General features: G+C 41.4%; 1 protein-coding gene across 1 annotated transcript in view; it reads left to right on the forward strand.

Annotated features, from left to right (window-relative positions):
• The first annotated feature begins 11,415 nt into the window (after positions 1-11,415).
• The window catches only part of LOC110525637 (mitoferrin-1), a 29,874-nt gene continuing 26,086 nt past the window's right edge, over positions 11,416-15,203 (forward strand). The window contains exon 1 of the mRNA XM_090237441.1: positions 11,416-12,106. Coding sequence (XP_090093567.1) covers positions 11,936-12,106 — 171 coding nt within the window. The 5' untranslated portion in view covers positions 11,416-11,935. The remainder of the gene's footprint in view (positions 12,107-15,203) is intronic.

Genomic DNA, 15,203 nt, shown 5'->3' on the forward strand with positions numbered 1-15,203 from the left:
CAAGGATATCAATCAAGATGACTAGGCTGCAGTCAGCCACTAATGACCAGGTCACCCAAGCCTATTAGAGGCCATGTTGTTGTAGCCGGCCTGTCAGAGTCTGGGTGACCAGGTTGGAAACACTGCACTATGGGGGTTTGTTTTCACTCCTCTCCCTGTCTGTCCTGTGTTACATTTCAGGTCTGCCAGCTGGCGATGGATGAGTCTGACGAGGACATTAGTTGAATACAGGTTGACCATTTAAGATGGGAAATGTAAATACTGCATTGAACAGATTACATGCAATGCATTTTACAGATTAATCTATTTTCACTATGAAATTGTCATTGTCCTGTAATTGTGAGAAATGCTTAGAGCTGAAACAACAGTATTTAACTGGTCAAATTGTTTAGCTTAGGTAGTGGTCATTAATTCAAAGTGCCAGAGCCTAGAGACAGTAGCTGTCTGAGATATCTGCATTTCGCATTTGTAAATTCAGTAAAGGTCTAACCTCACAAACCTCCTGCTGGCCTATACTATTCCTGTCACAGATAACCTTATCGCAATGTCACAGATAACCTTATCGCAATGTCCATATGGAATTATAGAAAGTACATACTACATGCATAATTGCACGTCACAGATGCTTTTTGGTGCTCTGCACCCTATAGCATTTTCAACCCCAGGAAACTGAGGTCTCAGCAGCCAATGGTTTTAATTCCAATAGGGGGCGTTGTTATCCATGGTAGCATTTTACAGTTACCCTGTAAGTACAGTCGTGTATAATTAATTACATGTATCAAACCAAGCAGAATGTTACAAATCAGAAATAGTCATGTAATAGCCACAGCATATGTGAAAGAGGGAATATGGTCCAATATTTGCTGTAATTTGTAAATTCCCTCTCAGATCATTGTTGAAAGTGTATACCAGCTGTAGTTGTCACCAGCAGCATTTGTGTACAAGTGGTGTAGGTGCTTCAAGAGGCTGCTCTCCATGTGCTGAGTCATCCTCCGTCTACATATGGGTCATACCACTTCAGCTTCCTACCTCCCCACTGAGTTGCACTGACGTTGGTTACGTGATGAAGTTTGAAGGCGGGATGTTTGAGGAGTTTACGCTACAACTTGTGAGGTGGTGGCGGTGATGGTAGGGCTGTAGGAGGGATCCCATCTGATCCTGCCTCTGCTGCACCTCATTCATGTCTTAAACAGAGTAGGCCTTATAAACAAACTAACAATAATTTATTTCCACAGCTTTACCACTTGAATTAGATTGGGATAAATTTGTTGTGGCAGAATATTACATTTTAATTTATATATGAGATTTAGGCATTCAGTTTAAAGTACACTACATTACCAAAAGTATGTGGACACCTGCTCGTTGAACATATTTCAAAACCATGGGCATTAAAATGGAGTTGGGCCCCCATTTGCTGGAATAGCAGCCTCCACTCTTCTGGGGAGGCTTTGCACTAGATGTTGGAATATTTCTGGGGGGACTTGCTTCCATTCAGCCACGAGCATTAGTGAGGTCGGGCATAGATGTTGGGCAGTTAGACCTGGCTCACAGTCAGCGTTCCAATTCATCCCAAAGGTGTTTGATGGGGTTGATGTCAGGGCTTTGTGCAGGCCATTCAAGTTCTTCCAAATCGATCTCTACAAACCTTTTCTGTATGGGCCTTGCACGAGGGAATTGTCATGCTGAAACAGGAAAGGGCCTTCGCTAACTGTTGCCACAAAGTTGGAAGCACAGAATTGTCTAGAATGAATTTGACAAACTGGCTTGTTGGAAAAGTGGCATCCTATGACGGTGCCACGTTGAAAGTCACTGAGCACTTCAGTAAGGCCATTATACTGCCAATGTTTGTCTATGGAGATTGCATGGTGGTGTGGTTGAAATAGCCAAATCCATTCATTTGACGGGGTGACTGCATGCCTTTGGTGATGTTGTGTATACTGCATCTGGATAGGTGTCTAGACTAGGGAGAACAATGTTGATAATTTAAGTAGCCTAATCTTAAATGTTTTATGATTGATAATGAGTAGATGATCCTTCTGTCTTTGCGACATTAGGCAGTTTTCCATCCAACCTTTTTATGAAGTAAAGTAGGCTAAATGTTGGACAAAACATTTCAAGACAGTCGAAATGTCGACAAAACAAAATATGCTAGACAAGTTGGTGTCATTTGTGTTGGTAAAATTAATTATGTGGGAAATGGCGGTGGAAACGCCTTTATGTGAAAATATTGACATAACCATCATATCAAAGTCAATTTGGAGTCCGCTATTATGTGTTGTGTGGTCCTCCCACTTTGATTTGGGAAAGCATGCAGTTTATTAGGCTACAGATTAAATACATTATGATGAACTTCACAGGGTGGCGAAAGTGCACGGTGATGAGCTTGACGATCCTTTCCAATAAATACCGAAGATCTTATTCTGGTGACATGATGATAGATGCTTGGCTGCCGTTTGACAAATAAAAATAGTCTTGCTCTTTTGTCCATAATAATCTCATCATGCAGTAGGCTATACCCGCACTGAGTGGTCGGTCACATTCGCCGTATAACCCCCACAAAAATGTAGATAAAACGATCAGGAGAGTTGAAAAAGCGATGGAAACCCATTTAAATTGTATTTTGTATTTGGTACATGGGAATTTAACCGCAAAAGCTAGTTTTATGTGCACTACTCAACACGCACAGCCTTTTATAAAGTACATTTGATGGAACCATCTCTGGTGGGAAAATGCTTTTAGAATATTCACGTGAAAATCTGTCGGCAATTGGGTGAAAACCTATTTTATGTGGCGTTCTTTTAAACTACTTATGTAGATCAACATTTGGTCCTGTTCAGTGGCAGAACTAAATTTTTATACATCGGGTGGCCAGGGGGAGGCCAAGGCTACTTCAGGGGGTCCATAGACCATGACAGAAAATTAGTGTGTAACCCTAACTTGGCATCTAAGGAGCATCAATGAATCCTATAATTGCTGATTAGAGGTAGAAGTGATAATTCACTTAACCCGGAGTTCTTCAATGTGGCAGATGGTGTGGTCCAAAAGGGTTACTTCTCTAGAATTCTTTAACATACTATGAATTGTTAGTCTCTACCTGCAGCTAAATGTATCACTCACACACACACACACACACTTGGGTCACTTTTCATGAATATATAATCTGGGTCTATAAGTGTTGAACATCCAAAATATTTTCAGAAAATAAAGCTCATGCACCAAGGCGATAAGATAGCATTTGTGTGTTACATAAATTGCATAGTTTATTTACAAAAAGGTCAACTTACTGCAATTTGACATACCGGGTATAAAGCAGAAATGGACTTGAAAAATAAAAATAATTTGGTGCCCAGTAATATTACAAATTTACAGTATCATATTTATGCTCATATATATTAGGTTAACTAGTAGCAAAGAATAGTTTTGGAATTGGCCTAATCAAGACCAAATTAAATCTGTGTTACATGATACCCTTTGGATTTGTTATTTTAGGATGTCAGTGTACTAGCTAGTACACAGTGCAGGTTTTAATCATGACCAGAGGGACCAAATTATCCTAGGTAGATTTAAAACAGCATAATTCTGTGGTTCTGGTGAGAACTGGCAAAATGTTTCACAAAATCATCCATGTTGAGGGAGCGTGCCCTCCTTGACTCAACACTGAGAATTCCGAGGTGACTTAACCTGTCATCAACCATTGTTGTCCTAAAGTGGGTTTTAATTCATTTTAAAGCTGAGAAGCTTCTCTCGCAAGAAGCACTGCTGACGGGTGTAACAGAAATCTTACAAAGTCAAAATAGCTCATGGAAGACCTCTTTATAAGGTTCTAGAAACACAAAGTCAAGGAGAGTAGACATTCTGTACCTTCCACTATTCTCTCTCCTATCAAGAAGCCACTTGGTTTGATGAACCTCATGTTGAGGTCCTCTAAATCTGGCTCAAAGGTCTGAGCAAAGGCAAACAGAGGCTCCTCAATCAAGAACGTATTCTTTGGGTTGAGAGACTGGACCCCTTGCATTATCTTGCAATTCTTCTTTGAAAAACACCTCTGCAGCTCAGCTGTGAGACTGTCAAGCACCTGATAAAAGATAGCTCTTTGGAAGCTCTCACCATTACTATGGTCACTATTTTTCTGTACTACAGTGCTCATCATCAATGAGTCGTGAAATCTTAAGCTTGTTTTACACACTGTTTGCAGAGCACTGCAAAATAAGTGTACAATCTCTTCAACCTCTTTCCATAGTTCTCCAAAGTAACCCTCACTTCTGTAGTCCTGTAATGTGTCTAAGGGCACCTATTAGATCCACAGCCCTTGCTAGGTCAAGAGAGCTTGATAGGAGCAAGTCAGAAAGACATTTGGCATCACCAAGCACTTTGCAAAAGGTAACCAAAAGCCCTATGAAATGTAAATCTATCTGAGAAAGAAGGCCGCTTGCCTCCACTGATCTATCACCACTATTTTCAAGTGTGATACCCTGTAGCACTCTCAGAACTGCTGGAAGACTGTCCCTCAGATTACAGCATGCCATGTAGCCCAGACCATGTTTTTCAAGGCAATCAATTATACATTTTGTGAGACCTGCTGCATCTAAGCTTCAGCTGACAAAGTGTAAAAAGCTTTTGTGGATGGTCCCGTTATAATAGTACCTCACAACTAAAGCCATTTGTTCTTTTTTCTACACTAAAAACTTCACTTTCTTTTACTTCTCTTATTATTTCACTTTGTACCATCTCAGCTAAGCCCTCAAGAACTTTGTTCTGGATTTGGTGGCTTGTGTACTTAGCATTGCCACATGCATTCATCCTTTTCTCTATGAGAGGGTCATATGTTGCTATTTCTTCTAAGATTGTCAAAAAATGACCCTTGTTGTGAGAGTCATCAGACTCTCTGACCTCTCTGTGCTATATTTTGAGTGGCAGTTACTAGGAGCACATCTGCAATTGTTTTAATGTAAGTACAGTTTTCCTTCACTTTCTTTTCCCGGTCCTTATTTATGACATCTAACATTGATGAGTTGCTGTCAATAGCCCTTTTATGCTGATCCCAAGCATACATAGCATTGATATGATGCTCTGCCCTCGAATGGAGCTTAAACCCAGAATCTTTCAACTGTGATGTGAAGGCAGATTCAGGTTTATTGGGCAGAGAAAAATGAATCTTGACTTACAGAATATTCAAGTCATGAATTGTCCTTATACCAGGAGCTGTTGAAAGCTCCTGAAAGAGTTCTAGGAAATGTTTGCAAACATGTCTGAAATACACGTTAAATAATGTGTCATACTTCTATGGAAATGTATAATTAAGGGATCCACAAGATTAGATACTAACAGCTGCTAACTAAAATGTGTAGTTTAAAGTAGGCCTGGCTTACCATTGGGTCCTTTTAGAACAGAAGTATGATATCTCTGCCTTTCTTTTCCTGTTTAATTGACTCAATGCAAAAATAATACAGTCTATGGTTATATCTAAGCATCCAATTACCCACATTTTAGTTAAATCTCAATCTCAATTATAAATCCCCTTTATCATAACTGTACGTTAAAATCAACTACCGGCCTAAATTAATAGTTAGATCATGGCTAGGACTACTCTGCAGTAAGTTACTAGTTAGATCATGGCTAGGACTACTCTGCAGTAAGTTACTAGTTAGATCATGGCTAGGACTACTCTGCAGTGCGTTACTAGTTAGATCATGGCTGGCCCTACTCTCCAGTAAGTCATTTAGCTAGCTAAAATGTCTTACAACTTTACGATAGCAAACAGGCTATCTGCAAACTGTGGTAATCTTTTGAGTAATGTTAACATATCGATAATAACAATTGTTCCTTTTGAGTTCAAGTATGAAAATATAACTGAGATAATGGATTTCAAATTGCTGAATGTTAACTTGCTGAACACTAATAGCCCATCATATGTGAAAAAATCCACTTATGACTCTAACCCAGTCATTTGTCAAACGCTTAGGATCTGGAAACAGATTAGGTATTTTCTTAACATACCCACTGTATACATTGACAGTCTGATTTGCCTGAATCATGCTTTCTACCCCGCATTGGATGATGTGGTGTTTTCACAGTGGAGGGAGAAGGGGCTCACAACAATTGGTAATCTATACATAGATGGTCAGTTAGCTTCATTTCAACAATTACAGGGAAAGTTCAACATGCCAACAACACATTTTTTCAGATACCTCCAAATCAGGAATTTCGTAAGGACACATATCCCACAGTATGGCATGAAGCCAAATAGTCCTACATTAGATAGCTTGATCCTTGTCAAACCCCATTCAAAAGGGTTGGTCTCTAGACTGTATGATGTGCTACAAGCCCACATAGAGGTATCCACAGACACCATTAAAAGGGCTTGGGAACAAGAACTTGGCTCAGAAATCTCAGATGAGGACTGGGTAGAAGCTCTCAGGAATATAAACCACAGTTCAGTGAATGCCAGACACAACCTTGTACAGTTTAAGGTGATACACAGGTTACATTACTCAAAAGTAAAACTGCATAAAATATTCCCGGACACCTCACCACTGTGTGAGAGGTGCAAGCAGGATGAGGGGACATGTTTACTGGGCTCTCATTTTTTTATTATTTATCTAGAGCCTTTGATAGAGTTCTAGCCCCAGACCCATTGACCGCTCTGTTTTGCACAGTTGATGGGAATAATCACGAAGGGAAAGCTGTCTCTCTCTGTACTCTATTAGCCAAAAGGCTCATATTGCAATTTGGAAACTGGAGACTGTACCTACCTTTGAAATGTGGTTACGGGATTTAGGGAACGTAATACATATGGAAAAGATTCAATACAATACCTCCAATAGAAGTCCAATGTTTTACAAAATATGGCAGCCGATACTGGATAAATGGTCTAGTCCCGCTTCATAACTGGGTTGACGATCTGCTGCTACTCTGTGCTGTACTCCACTCAATATTTATTTTTGGCTTAACTACACTGCTTGTAATGACTATATGCTGTCTTCCTATACATGTACCACCTAATAGGATTTAGTTTTATTTTGTGTATGTGTGAGTTAAGTTTTGTTTTGTCCTCTAAATTGGCCATCCCATTCAACAGTACAATGAATGTCATTGTTAGTATTGCTGTCTTTTTTATTTTATTTTTTATTGTAAAATAATAAACATATTATTAAAAAAAACTTGCTGAACACTGACAGCTGTAGCCTACTAGTTACCCCACATTAGCTAAACATTCGTATAATGTAACTAATGTGTCTATTAGCTAATGTGTCTATTACTAGCACAGATGTAAACATAATGTTAGGCTATATTGTGAACCGATCTCTCTTATCCTGTTATCTTATCCTGTTATCCTGTTAACTGTCTGCCAAAGGTCTAACATTAACTAACATTAACTTAGACAGCGAATCAACTTTCGTAAAAATTGTTCAGGAAACCTAAACCTGATGCTAAACATTAAAACTTAATATGATGCTTTCGCCAATCTCTTTAAAGAGCTCGTGGAGCTGTGGAAATATGATATATTCTTCTGTATGTTCTTCTTATTCTTCTGTATCTCGCTAACAACGTTAATATTCTCTCTTCCTCGTCCTCGATTTGAAAAATGCGCCGCCATTCGTCAAAATAAATGCTTCTTGAAATTAGATGTCAGTCAACATCAAACTGCCAGAAGCGAATTAAATGTTCCTGTTGCCACAACTAAGGTTTGCACTGGTGGGCCTAATTTGATCTCAAAGTGAAATTTTTACTTCTGGTCTGCAACCAGAGTCAGTGGATTGCAGAAGTCCGGATAACAAATTACTGAGCGATGTAATGTAGAAAATGTGAGAATGGGTTATGAACACACGTGTTGAGCTTTTTTGGTTGTTAGAGGCCATTTTGAACCAAAACTACATTACAGAAGATTTGGAGCAGTAAACCTCCCATTGAAAGATCCCAGACCAACTGTGATTGATTAACTCCTGTTCTGGTATTTCTAGAGTATCTGAAACCAAAGGATTGATATGCTGCTCCTTTTTGTTAAAATGCTGTACACTGTAAAGGGCATGAAATTGACACAAGGCTAATTCATATGACTACCACCCACATGACCAGCAGTGGGGCTGAACATCTGCATGTAAGGGGAGTGAGATGATGTTGGTCAGAGGCAATCTAGGCACTTGAATATCTACATTTAATTAGTATATAATTTTAAATTATGAAAACAATTGTATTTTTTGACCTTTATTTAACTAGGCAAGACAGTTAAGAACAAATTATTTACGTAATCGGGTGGAAGACGGCTAGTGATGGCTATTTAACAGTCTGATGGCCTTGAGATTGAAGCTGTTTTTCAGTCCGTTGTACCTATACTGACCTAGCCCTCTGGATGATTGTGGGGTGAACAGGCCGTAGCTTGGGTGGTTGATGTCCTTGTTGAACTTTTTGGCCTTCCTGTGACATCGGGTGCTGTAGGTGTCCTGAAGAGCAGGTAGTTTTCCCCCAGTGATGTGTTGGGCAGACTGCACCACCCTCTGGAGAGCCCTGCGGTTGCGGGCGGTGCAGTTGCCGTATCAGGCAGTGATACAGTCAGACAGGATGATCTGAATTGTGAGGGTGTTAGGGACCAAGACAAATTTCTTCAGCTTCCTGAGGTTGAAGAGGCACTGTTGCTCCTTCTTCACTCAGCACCCTGTCTGTGTGGGTGGACCATTTCAGATCGTCAGTGATGTGTACGCCGAGGAACTTTAAGTGTTTCACCGTCTCCACTGTGGTTCCGTTGATGTGGATAGGGGCGTGCTCCCTTTGCCATTTCTTGAAGTCTACGATCAGCTCCTTTGTTTTGTTGATGTTGAGTGAGAGGTTATTTTCCTGGTACCACTCTCCCAGGGCCCTCACCACCTCCTTGTAGGCTGTCTCGTCAATGTTGGTAATCAGGCCTACTACTGTTGTGTCGTCTGCAAACTTGATGATTGAGTTGGAGGCGTGCGTGGCCACGCAGTCATGAGTTAACAGGGAGTACAGGAGGGGGCTGAGCATGCACCCTTGTGGGGCCCCGTGTTGAGAATCAGCAAAGTGGAGGTATTGTTTCCTACCTTCACCAGCTGGGGTGTGGCCGGTCAGGAAGTCCAGGACCCAGCTGCACAGGGCGAGGTTCAGACCCAGGGCCCCAAGCTTAATGATGAGCTTGGAAGGTACTATGGTGTTAAATGATGAGCTGTAGTTGATGAACAGTATTCTCACATAGGTATTCCTCTTGTCCAGATGAATTAGGGCAGTGTGCAGTGTGGTTGCGATTGCGTCGTCTGTGGACCTATTGGGGCGGTAAGCAAATTGGAGTGGGTTCTGGGTGTCAGGTAGGGTGGAGGTGATATGGTCCTTGACTAGTCTCTCAAAGCACTTCATGATGACAGAAGTGAGTGCTCAGTCGTTTTGCTCAGTTACCTTAGCTTTCTTGGGAACAGGAACAATGGTGGCCCTCTTGAAGCTTGTGGGAACAGCAGACTGGGATAAGGATTGATTGAATATGTCCTTAAACACACCAGCCAGCTGGTCTGCGCATGCTCTGAGGACACGGCTGGGGATGCTGTCTGGGCCTGCAGCCTTGTGAGGGTTTTACTCACGTCGGCTGCAGTGAAGGAGAGTCCGCAGGTTTTGGTAGCGGGCCGTGTCAGTGGCACTGTATTGTCCTCAAAGCGAGCAAAGAAGTTGTTTACCCTGTCTGGGAGCAAGACATCCTGGTCCGCGATGGGGCTGGTTTTCTTTTTGTAATCTGTGATTGACTGTAGATACTGCCACATACCTCTCGTGTCTCTTTGAATTGCGAGGTGGGCAAAACAGAGGATCTGCTTCGGGAAAGTCGTATTCCTGGTCGTAATGTTGGTGAGTTGACTTAGCTCTTATATCCAATAGTTAGTTCCTCCCGACTGTATGTAATAAAACCTAAGATTACCTGCGGTAACAATGTAAGAAATAACATGTAAAAAAACGAAATACTGCATAGTTTCCTGGGAACGCGAAGCGACGTGGCCATCTCTGTCGGTGCCGGAAGTCTCAATCAGTACACTTGGTACAATTTAAGAATTATGAAACTTGTGTTTAATGAAATAAACAATAAAAACATTTTTTTTAACCAAATTCAACAGTCTGATAGAGCCCCACAGTGGAGGTGTCATTATACACATTAATCTTAGTGGTCAAACAGGGAAATGTTCCAGTCATTTTAAAATAAGGGCTATGTTTCATGTAGGTTTACCCTGGCATGACATTTTGTTGTCCAAGAGAGATTTACATGGTTAAGGTCAAAACTACAAATCCCTGCAAGTTCCTATACGTCATCTCTAGCTGACACCTTTGCTAACAGGTATTATGTCAATTTAAAACTTGCACAAGAAAGTTCACAGAATTGTCCATTTAAAGTAATGTAGGGTACAGGCCAATGTATTGATAAAAGTAACCTTGTCCTAGAGAGATTTACACGATTATCAAAATATCACGCCAGGGTAAGCCTACACAAAACACAGCACTTATTTTACTTCTTTCTAAAATCCCCTATGGGAAAAATGAATGGTGGAAAAATGATTGGAACCGTTTCCCTGTTTGACCGCCAGATTATATGGTAATTATGGCTCATACTGTGGTACCCTATTGACCTCCATACAAAAACTCCATGCTTGGACGGAGACAACTAGATTTTCTGCCGAGTTGGACCTCTGTCTTCCTCTTTGGTTTAGCTAATGTTCCACTCCTTGTACTCCATGCTAGCATCAGCCCTCAGCTAATGTTGAGGGGATTTTAAATGCTTCCTCATGCGGTATTCTAGTGGCATTGTCGGTTATTATTTAGTAAGGGTAAAAATGACAAAAATCATAGAAAAATGTATTACTTTTGAAATAGACAAGGGATCAATGACCTTTGACCTTTTTGTGCTCACTTTGGTGACTGAGCAGCTAACCGATCGCTGCAGCTGTACATAGTCCAGCGGTATATAGCCCACCCAATTTACCTACCTCATCCCCATACTGTTTTTATTTTATTTACTTTTCTGCTCTTTTGTACACCAGTGTCTCCACCTGCACATGTTCATCTGATCATTTATCACTCCAGTGTTAATCTGCTAAATTGTAATTATTCACTCCTATGGCCTATTTATTGCCTACCTCCTCATGCCTTTTGCACACAATGTATATAGATTCTTTTTTTTCTACTATGTTATTGGCTTGTTTATTGTTTACTCCATGTGTAACTCTGTGTTGTTGTCTGTTCACACTGCTATGCTTTATCTTGGCCAGGTCGCAGTTGCAAATGAGAATTTGTTCTTAACTAGCCTACCTGGTTAAATAAAGGTGAAATGAAAAATAATATATATATTTTTTAAAGAACTGTCAGTGCGCGGATTCGATTATGCTGAGCCGCGGGGTGGGAGGAGCGCCATCTCAAATCGAGCAGTAATCTGTGCTGCTCGGTCATTTTGTCAAGAAGGCAGCATGGTGCATAGTCCAAAACATACATCTCTTTTCCATAAAGTAAAAGTTTTAATTTTCTAACAAATTTTCATTGGAAAGGTAGATAAAGCGTTTTTATTTAAAGCAAACACTTTTGCATGAGAAACCCAGAATCCTACTAATTGCTACACGTACTTAATTACATCACTTTTGTTTTGAGCCGACATCGCCGAATGAAATTAACTTTCAGCCGATGACAAAGATGCCTACACGGGCCCCCGGGTGAGTTCAATCGAACACCCTCATTTTGGTATGCCTAGCTGGGCTACTTTCATTGGCTGGTTGGTCCCGCCTCATTTTCGGTTTTCTGGATGTTCATTGCTCAAACTAGACAGCCATCGTGTTTACTGCCGACGTCATTTAGGCGCTCGAACTCGGTAATGATGTTCTGGTTATCCATGCCTCTCATTCCGTGCTTGTGTCTGAATATATCCTTTTGACCAGTCTGCCTCGCATGGAGTTGCGCGCTGATGGCAACCGTGGAGATGTCGGAGATTAAAGGCAAAGATGAGGAGCCTTTGGAAGGCGACGGCGATTACGAAAGTTTACCACCTCATGCCTCATTGACAATCCACATGACAGCAGGAGCAGTGGCTGGAATCCTGGAGCACACGGTGATGTACCCCGTGGACTCTGTCAAGGTAGGCGAGCTAGCTACCCCATGAATCGAGTGATGGCTCAATGACCCATTTCATTCGCATCATTATGCATTTGTTTTTTTGCTCACCAACAAGCAGAGGAGGAAATAACCTTACCAGATTTGCTTGTGTGAAAACGAGCTATTTGGCTAGCTATCTGCTAACTAGCCAACTAACTAACGTTATGAGACATGCAAGACACTGTTGCTAGCATATGTCTTGCTAGCATATGTCCCTGTTTCCCTGAAAATATTCACCCTGTTAACGAAACATGCTATTGAACGTTTCCAGTAAGTTATTCAGCCGCACACTTAGCTACAGTTGCTAGTTAGGTCACGTATAACAGTTCGCTTGTTTGCTAAAACTTTCAAATCCAACAACCATCAAGTTCTGGTTAACGCCTGCACATGTTGAGATAGCTCTCTGACATTAACCACACAGTGCCCATTTGTTCTATATAATTCTTAATCGTACCCACAACCGACCTTCCTATTAAACTAGTTGTCAGGCAATTGAGGCAAACAGGTGAAGGTCAAAAGCTGTCAAACGGGCTCAAATTTAGGTGGCCTTGGGGGAAAGGTGTTCCTAAAGGAACTGGACAACTAGTTAGTGGTCAATATTATTTTTCATATTAAATATACAAAACCAAGTGGTTTAGTCCTGGTCTGGACTAGTCAAAGCTGAAGGCATGTAGGTAGCCTATAGTAAGACATAAGTAATGAGTAAGTCGTTGTGAACTTTGTTCCCTGCTATGCCCCCTCTCATTGCATACCGGTAGTTATTGTTTTCCAGTTCATTCATACACGTTTATCTAACTCATTCAGTGAAGTTCATTCATACATGTTTATCTAAGTACATTGCTGGATAGGCCTGTGTACATAAACACTTGACTCAACACATCAACAGAATAAAGTTTGTGGCAAAAAAGGCATACAACTTTTTATCTTAATCAAACCATTAGATTGAGACAATCTGACTTGGAGCCAAACTAGGTTGCGTCTATTCAACAGGGTTACACAAGCCATTGTCGCCACTTCCTCAGTAGCTGCCAGGATCTGGTGTTGGACCTTTCACGCTGTCCATCTTACAGCTCAAGGTTTAAGAGCCAGACTTGACATGTTTGATCAACACATAGCCACAGTGTTTCATTAACTCAGCTGCTATGAACTTCATTTTAATACAGGAATAGATTTAAGTTCAGTAGATATTCTGTACCACTTACTTTAAATTGTCCACTGAAAGATTGCTTCTTCATCACTAAGTCTGTGTTTAGGTTAGGGACGCCAAAACCGTCATATGTATCGGCATAGCGGGATAAGAAAGCAATAAAGAGGGTGACGGCAAAAGCAAGCCAGCATGAGGGTATGCTCTGCTATGGTGATTTCAGTAAACAATGAGTGCAAATCAACATCTGTTAGAAAACAATGCTATGGCAAAATATGATGTATTCAAACTTTGGCGGCAATGTCTGTCTACTGTGGCGGCTGACAGCATTCACCGCCAGTTTCAATGGCATTTACCGTCATGCTCCCATTGAAAACAATGACATCAGGTTTGCCGTCTACCGTGAAGAGTTAGGCCTAAACGTTTTTAGTGACTACTGACAAGGAAAATAACCCTGACAACTAAGAAGCAGCTCATCACTTCAATTGTTTGTCATTGGGCTAGACCAATTCAGTGGCTGCATAAGACATTACTCATACTCTATAAAAACATTATGAGAAGAAAGATGGTACCAGGGTGATTTCCCTGCTTAGGAGACCCTAGACAGAGAATAAAACTATTTACTGAATCTCTGTAAAATGAAGAAACAATAACTTAGTTGTTGATGTCCCTGTGATAAAGATTGCCAGTACAGGATAAACACAGGCTACATTAATTCATAAAACAATAACCCTTGTGCTTTACCTTTTTATATATGAGAGAGTTGCAGGGAGTTATCTATACGGCCCTCTGTACTACTTCTAGAAGTGTCGGGTGTTCTCTTCATGTCCCAGCGTGGAAGTGTTTCGAATTATTCACTTGCAGAAAAATGTTGTGCGCACTATTCCCCTCTTATACAAGCTGATTAGCAAACAGTTTGTGTCAGCCATGGGATGCACTCATGAAATGCATTTACACACATGCTATGAGCACATAGTTAGTCATGATTCTCCCCAATTTCGTGGTATCCAATTGGTAGTTAGTCTTGTCCCATCGCTGCAACTCCCGTATGGACTCAGTAGAGGCGACGATCGAGAGCACTGCATCCTCCAAAACACGACCCGCCAAGCTGCACTGCTTCTTGACACAATGCCTGCTTAACGCGGAAGCCAGCCGCACGAATGTGTCGGAGGAAACTCTGTGCACCTGGCGACCGTGTCAGTGTGCATGCGCCCGGTTCGTCACAGGAGTCGCAATGGGACAAGGACATCCCGGCCGGCCTAACCCTCTCCTATCCCGGATGATGCTGGGCCAATTGTGCGCTGCCTCATGGATCTCCTGGTCGTGGCCGGCTGTGACACAGCCTGGATTCGAACCAGGATCTGTAGTGACACAGCTAGCACTGCATTGCAGTGCCTTAGACCGCTGCACCACTCGGTAGGCATTAGTCATGACTTTTAATGTAATAGAAACAAAACACATAGATATTCCCAGCAATCTGAAGACTATGTTCTGGTCTCCCAGTTTTATCATGGTAGGGTGACCTTTTAACTCCTACAGTGTGTGAGGTTTCTCAGGCTTCTAAAGTTGGCTTGCTACTGATGAAGTCACTCCCTTCTGAAACAGGGATTCCCTGCCCCATGTCTAAACTACAACCTCCATACAGTGTAAAATAACTGAATGTCTTATGATTCCCATAGAGCCCAGATAAATTTAGCTCCTTCCAGACCTGCTTTTCTCTCCTGCCCAAAACGAGCAGGATGAGCTGGTGTGATTTTTCTTCTCCAGTGCCAAATGGGTCCTTTTTCCCCCCCCCCCCTTGCCAGTAGGAAGGGTGAACATTATTTTATTTTTTTACAAAAATATTGTGTAATAGAGTTAATTGAGAAAATGTGAGTTTCAGGTGGATGTATTGGAGATGACTTTACAGTTAGCCTAACCCTAGATCCTGGTAGCA

The sequence above is a fragment of the Oncorhynchus mykiss genome, chromosome 6 (genome assembly GCF_057628025.1).
Source record: "Oncorhynchus mykiss isolate SJ-2025 chromosome 6, ASM5762802v1, whole genome shotgun sequence".
Taxonomy (NCBI): Eukaryota; Metazoa; Chordata; class Actinopteri; order Salmoniformes; family Salmonidae; genus Oncorhynchus; species Oncorhynchus mykiss.